This window comes from Vigna unguiculata, chromosome 1 (genome assembly GCF_004118075.2).
Source record: "Vigna unguiculata cultivar IT97K-499-35 chromosome 1, ASM411807v1, whole genome shotgun sequence".
Lineage (NCBI taxonomy): Eukaryota > Viridiplantae > Streptophyta > Magnoliopsida > Fabales > Fabaceae > Vigna > Vigna unguiculata.
Window position 1 is genome coordinate 41,278,534 of NC_040279.1, and position 6,748 is coordinate 41,285,281.

General features: G+C 34.4%; 1 protein-coding gene across 1 annotated transcript; it reads right to left on the reverse strand.

Annotated features, from left to right (window-relative positions):
* Nucleotides 1–1,433: 1,433 nt before the first annotated feature.
* Nucleotides 1,434–6,278, reverse strand: LOC114183491 (serine/threonine protein phosphatase 2A 57 kDa regulatory subunit B' theta isoform-like). Its single transcript, XM_028070526.1, has 3 exons — nt 5,893–6,278; nt 4,534–5,786; nt 1,434–1,969 (listed from the first exon to the last, which is right to left on the reverse strand). Exons 2-3 carry the CDS (start codon nt 5,737–5,739, stop codon nt 1,613–1,615), a joined length of 1,563 nt encoding a protein of 520 aa, XP_027926327.1. The 5' UTR covers nt 5,740–5,786; nt 5,893–6,278; the 3' UTR covers nt 1,434–1,612.
* Between the last annotated feature and the right edge of the window lie 470 nt (nt 6,279–6,748).

Here is a 6,748-nt window from a genome sequence, read left to right on the forward strand (position 1 = left end):
TTTAATTTCGTTTATCATTTGAATAGTGTGATTAATATTTTATTTAATATTTATCTTACATTCGTGATGGTATGAAATGGAGTAATTTTTTGTTAATATAAAATGATACTATAGTAACATAAGATAAAGTGATTTAACGTAGACAAAAACCAACACGTCTATACTGATCTGTAAAATTTTTCTTTATGCAGAATTAAATCTTTTAACACTTCAAAAGTTAAAATAAAGGAACATGTGAAAGTAAAAGTACAAAAAGTGAATTTATTATTCATTAATTTTAAAAATGTTTACTTCAGACTACTGGAAAGAACAAATAACTTTACACCTCTTCGCTTTATATGTTTTGGGCTTAAAATAATGTTACGACCTTAAATTGTGAAAACAGGTTCAGAAATGAATAAACCTATGATGCGGCCTTTATTGTTGGGTTTCAATTTTTTTATCGCGCCAGAAAATGTAATTGGGCTTTAATTTGGTTAAATTCTAGTGTATATTTTAATTTAAACGTTTTATTTTAATTTTACTAATGTGTATAAAATATTTTTTGTAAAATTAGTAAATCATTCTCATCGCTTCGCATAGATAAATTGCATTTCTCTCTTGTGAGAAATTATTATATTACGGATAATTCATCTTTTCACTGAAATTTTCTTCATCATTAACGATTATTTATATTTTTTATTTACTTTGAAACAGTAATGTACTCTACTCAAATTTTGTAAAACTCTACATACGTGTTTAATTTGTTCTATCCCTACGTTAATGTCCTTTAATTTAACTGTTCAAAACATTATATAAACTTTACACATTAAATTAACCACACCCTTAATTTTTGAGAAAATTACATTCTCTGATAGATTGTTAATTAATTGAAATTGTACAGACATGTATTTTGATGAATTAGATTAAAATTGTATTTAATATATTTCTGATGAATTTACATACTATTAAGTTTAAAAAAATAATAATAATCACTCCAATCTAAAAAATTTGAGGCAGAAGACTTTTAATGTCTTGGATTGGTTGTTAGCACATCATTCATTCCTCATAACAATTTAAATGAAAAAAGAAAAAAAATTTAAAAATTGTTGAAGGGTTTCTCCCTTTGGAAAAATGCTATCCAAGACGTGGGAACAGCACAGAACCACAATCGCCCAGTGGACAAGACCAACATGCAATTCAAATTCAACCCATACATTGGATTGTGGACCAAAACAGGTCAAATGAAGACAAAGTCTACGTTAGAAAAGTGCTTTGTCTCTCTCTTGTTTCTGAGTTTTTCCTTAACTATTGCAAACTGAAATCTAGAGTCTTGAAACGAAAAATTCATTGCAAAGGGAAGTGCCCTAAACGTGCTTTGTGGCAACATTGGGCACAAGAGTATAAGCTATATATATATATATATATACTAATAATTAACCTTTGGATGTTGCTTTGCATGAGATATTTGCTACTAATCATAGCTTTCTATAAGAAGTGAATAAGAAAGTATTCAAGAAATTGCCCCTCTTGGCCAACCCATCACATGCAAAAAAAAAAAAAATACTATAAAAATCTTTTCTTTTTGAAAAAATGAAGCTATTGGAGCAGAATACACATATTCCAGTTCTATCTAACCTGCAGAGGGGCGAGTTGGTGCTTTACCAATAAGCACGGCTTCCCCACTTGCAGCTTTCTTCATGGCAAGCTCTTCCAAGCGTTTCCACGTGGCTTCACGCCCTGCTTTGACTTCATCTACCTTTGACTCGTCTTCCTCAAACTTTTGTAAACATTCTTTGGATAAATCAGCGTCGACATCATTAAAAATCTTCCGCACATTTAAGGTCAAACTATGGACAGCTTGGTTCCAATGACTTCTAGCATTTCTCTCCAATGCAGGGAAGATGATGGGTAGTATCACTTTTCTGTTTTGCTTGATTAAGTTCACGATATGATCATTGTTCCACAAGAACAAAGCTCTTTCTGCCACCTGAGGAAAAAAAAAGACAAGATACATGTTTGTGGATCTTCAAGGGAAAATAGAATATTGTCACTACAACCCTACTAATTCAGGGCAAGACAAAAAGGAACTTGGATTCTTTGCTCAGTTTTAAATGTTGATCCTCTACTGTGTTTTTACAATATACTTATATATACTGATTTTGAAGTTTTAAAATATATTAAAAAAAATTTAAAATATCATCGTCAATGTATTTTTAATACTCATTAAAGAACATCACAAAAAAACAGTAAAAAATCTGAACTCTAGGACAAAAAGGCAACACTAAGGATCATTAATTTATGTATATTGTGGTATTGTTTATTTTTTCAATTAAAATTGGATTTTCGCATGCATACAAAAGGTCAGTGTTAAATTTAACAGGATCAAACTCTTAACTATGATTTGTGATCATCACCATAAAACATCCAAGTTTTGTCAACATGACAAGAAAAACTAAACAGATCATTGTTCAGTTTTGTAAACAGATCATTTATAAACATCACATGAGAAATTGAAGCATCATGCAGCGCAAAGCGTAGACTAACTCTTGCAAATTCCAGTACAGAATGTATCAGCAGTTCAAAAATACAGTCCTAACAAACAGCAATATCAACAACAGCCTTATTTCTCCAGGTTAGTCACATGACTCGGTTAATGTAACAAAAAATCCATTCATAAAAATATTCTGAGAAAGCTATAGAGCATTTCCTATTCATGCAAATACTTATACAATGAAATGAGCATCATCTAAACATTTTAAACACTCTCTCTTGTCATTTGAAAGAGAGAGGATATTCCTATTATGCGGAGCTTTAGGACTACAAAAAGGGCTTTGGATGCCCTTTCCCTTAAACATAATGGAAGTCAAATTGTATCTAAGCTATCTGAGAAATTGCTCAAAGACTTAGTTAATCCAGTCAAAGAATGACATATAATCTCCAAACTGTCAACTTACTCGATGACAGCTATCATTATCATACTGTTAAACAGAATGACACCTTTAACTATCTCTGTAACCACTTAAAATTATATAAAAAGAGACTGCTGAGCTGAGGCCAGCTCTCTGTACAACAATCACACAGTAATGCTCATCTAATAAGAATTATCTCATCTTGCTGACAGCACAATGCGTAATAATCACAGCAAGTTATAAGAGTCTAAATTTGAACATAATGGAAGTCAAATTGGATAGAAACAATTACACTGGATTTCAACTTAAATTTTCAAAGTGGAGTACCGTAGAGAAGTAATAACAATGTACAAGCACCATGTTATAATCTTTGACCATGATGTTGCCTATCAGTACCTTACTAATTGCATCTATCACGAGATACTGGAAAATTGATTGAAGAAGATTATATAAAATCATGAACATTCAAAACTAAGATATAAAGTAAGTGGTAGATAATATGCATGTACAACGCAGTCCACCGAACTATTTATAGTCACAAATAGATTTTCTAAGTGTGAAATTATAAAAAAATACAAATCTGTCCTCATTCGAGTCAAGATATGCCCATAACGAATGGCCAGCGAGCAAAAGTTTGAAAGAATGAAAAAGAAAGGGGTTGACACATAAGACAAATCAATCCCTTCTTCAGAGGGAAAGGCCAGTCTTGTATATTTATTTACTACAGACAATATGAACCTTACTCAACCAGTTAGACATAAAAATATAAAAACCAATTTTTGATCCAACATTCAACACCGCATCCTTTCAAGATATTTTAGCTACTCAACATTGTGTTCAATCAACTAGTTAAGAGTTTAATTCCTTGCTACCCTCTCCCCCCCCAATTCTCTTAATTAAAATTATTTTCAATATAAGGTTTTCCATACGTTTCTTCCATGCTTAGCTTTTACGTAAGAGGGAATATGAGAAAGTTTAAACACTACAACGCTAATGTCACCACTGGCCTTGCACATTTTGTGCTAATAGACATGGTAGAAAGCTCTAAAGCCAATTGATAAGAACCTTGGGAGAATAGAATCACATACTTGCAATGGGGGACTACGATTATTTACTTCAAAAGCCCAAGTCACTAGAGGGCATAGATATGAATGATTTCCATCACTCCGTGCAATGTTTAAGAAAACGGTCAATGACCATGGTTTTTGGCTGCAACACCAAGGTTTTTTAAGTGACCACAATCCCAATCGTGGCCATATTGGCTGCAATTTCCCACAATAATAGATGGGACAAAAAACTGACCACAATTGCAATTTGAAATGTTGATTCCGTGTTTTTTAAGAAGACATAACGAAACAAAGGAATTGAGTTTCTTATTTTTATACTTGTGTTACGTTTCAAGTTCAAAACTGCAAAACAAAATATGCATTAAGCAATGGGAAGGTGAAACAAGGTTTCTACTTTTCTTGCCAGTTATAACAGCTTCTCAACAAGAGAAATGAACTAAAATAAAGTTCAGTAATCGGTCAAGGAAGTTGCAAGAGAGAATTAATTTGAAAGTCATGTGCAATTTCCTCGTGAAATTAAGAATGGGGAAACAAAAAGAAGGAGCAAGGGGAAACCCCTGGAAGAAAGTTCATACCTGAAAATGAGGGCTATTCAAACAACGGGCAATCCGACGAAACAATGGCACCATACAACGCTGGAATTCTGGGGGTTGAGTTGCTTCCAAGACTTCTTCTAACTCACCCAGGAACATAACTTCCTTAGAACTATTTGTTATGGGCCAGTACTTCAACAGCCCCCTGATAATTGTATCGGCAAGTTTGCAGTCTTTTTCCACAAACTGAGTAATGCAATACGACAACTGTTGATGATACATTGCCAAGCACTTTGGCTTGTGCAGAGGAATTAGGATACGAACAAGAAACAGTTTATGCTCTTCCTTCAATGGCAATGCAAAACCATTGATGATGCTCCCAAGAATTTCCAAGAACTCAGCAATCCCATTATGCTTCTCAGTCTCAAAAATAAAATTAAAAAACACATTGTTGATGGCCTTCCTGATGAAAGGGCGATGCGCCATGAATTTGCCATAGATACGGTGCAGAGTCATCTTCAAGTACTCCCGCTCCCTCGGATCCTCGGAGTCAAACAAATCCAGCAGCTTCAAAATGAAGGACTGGTCAATGTATCTCTTGGCCAACTTCGGATCCAGCTCAGGTGAGGCCACAAACCGCAGAAAAAGCTCATACACAATCTGCAAATGAGGCCAAGCAGGATCCATCGAAGGCTCCTCCTCCTCCACATCAACACCATCAACGATCTTATTCTCGCGTGGCTGAGGACTGAGTGTCCTGAATATGTTTGCAGACACCATTTTCACAACCTCCTGCATCACATTCTCCGCGAACTTAGCATTCGCAGAAGTCACATAATCCAAGAGTTCCACCAAGGTCTGTCTCTTAACCTCCTTCTCCTTGACGTGTTTGGCGGGGTCAGTGAAGTCAAACACCACACAACACATTCTAAGCTTCTTGACAAACAAAGTTGTCTTCTCAGAAGAGGGAACATCCCTGAATGCAGGCAATGCCTCATAGGAACCCAAATTCCCGTTATTGGCGTTGTGAATATTGTTCTCATTCACAACCTTCGGTAATGGAACTCTGTTACCATGATTCTGTCCCGCAACGGAAGAATTCCCCTGTCTGGAACCACCTGGGGAAACACTAACAGAATCACTGTTCTTCGAAGAAGTGGTAACCCCATGATGGCCTTTTCCACTTCCACCGTGTTCGGGACCTCTCGATGACTTCCGAGGGAGTTTACTGAATATCTTATTGAACATAATTCATCAAACAAACACGGAACAACCCTTACCCTTTTTCTTCTAACCTGAAAAGACAAAATAAAATAAAAATTGTAAACAAACAAACAGATTCCTAAACTTTGTTAACTTCAGAATCTGAACAAGAAACACGCAATTGGAACGAGAAGCGACCAGATACGAATGTTGTTGTTTGTGCACTTGTCCGAAAATTGATACGATGATGCGTTGGCGATAGCAGCGAAAGATAAGAGAAAGAATAAAGCCTTTGACTTATCTGGGTAACAGAAGAAAACCCAGTTTCGTGATTCTACCCATAGTGATGATGGAGCGAACAAAGTTAGATTTTGATGCGGAAAACCTTCGACCTTTGCGATCAGAAACAGTGATGAAGGGAAACAGAGATCAGCGTCGATGATCAGAAACAGAGTGTTTGAGAATTCTTCAGAATTCAAATTATCGGAGACACAATCTTGGGCGTTGTTGGGCTTGAAAAGCGAGAGCGAGAGACGAAGAATGTTCCGCAGATTTCCCTTTTTCGTTTATTTTCATGTTTTTTGAGCGAATGTATATATTTATTCGCTTTCAGTTAAAAAATAAATAAACGAGAATTTCAACTTCTGACCATTTGTGCTCTGCAGATAATATAAAATTAAAAATAATTCTGAAATGAAGAAAAAGTCGAATGAAGCACATGCGGGGCAAGCATATACCTACTGTGAATTAATTGATAATAACGAGAAAAATAACAAAGAAAACAATAATTATACAATTTATTTAGTTGGACCAACTTCAGTGAAATTATCAATGAAATAAACACAATTTTTTTGTTAAGAGGGTATTTATAAAAAGTTTTTTTCTTTTTCTTTTTCTTTTTTGTATAAGTAACTCAAAACATTGGTGTTTCATCATTTAAAAAGTGATTTTTGAATCTAAATGAGATTTTTAGTCAACAAAAGATAAATCAAATTCGTTAACAGTTGAGGTATGATTTAATTGTAACAATAAAATAACAAATAATAATAATAAT

Excerpts from the sequence above, each read along its gene's own strand:
- LOC114183491 (XM_028070526.1), bottom strand. The coding sequence starts at position 5,739 with ATGTTCAATAAGATATTCAGTAAACTCCCTCGGAAGTCATCGAGAGGT. Across the intron at positions 1,970-4,533 it reads TGAATAGCCCTCATTTTCAG|GTGGCAGAAAGAGCTTTGTT; the intron begins GTATGAACTTTC and ends TTTTTTCCTCAG.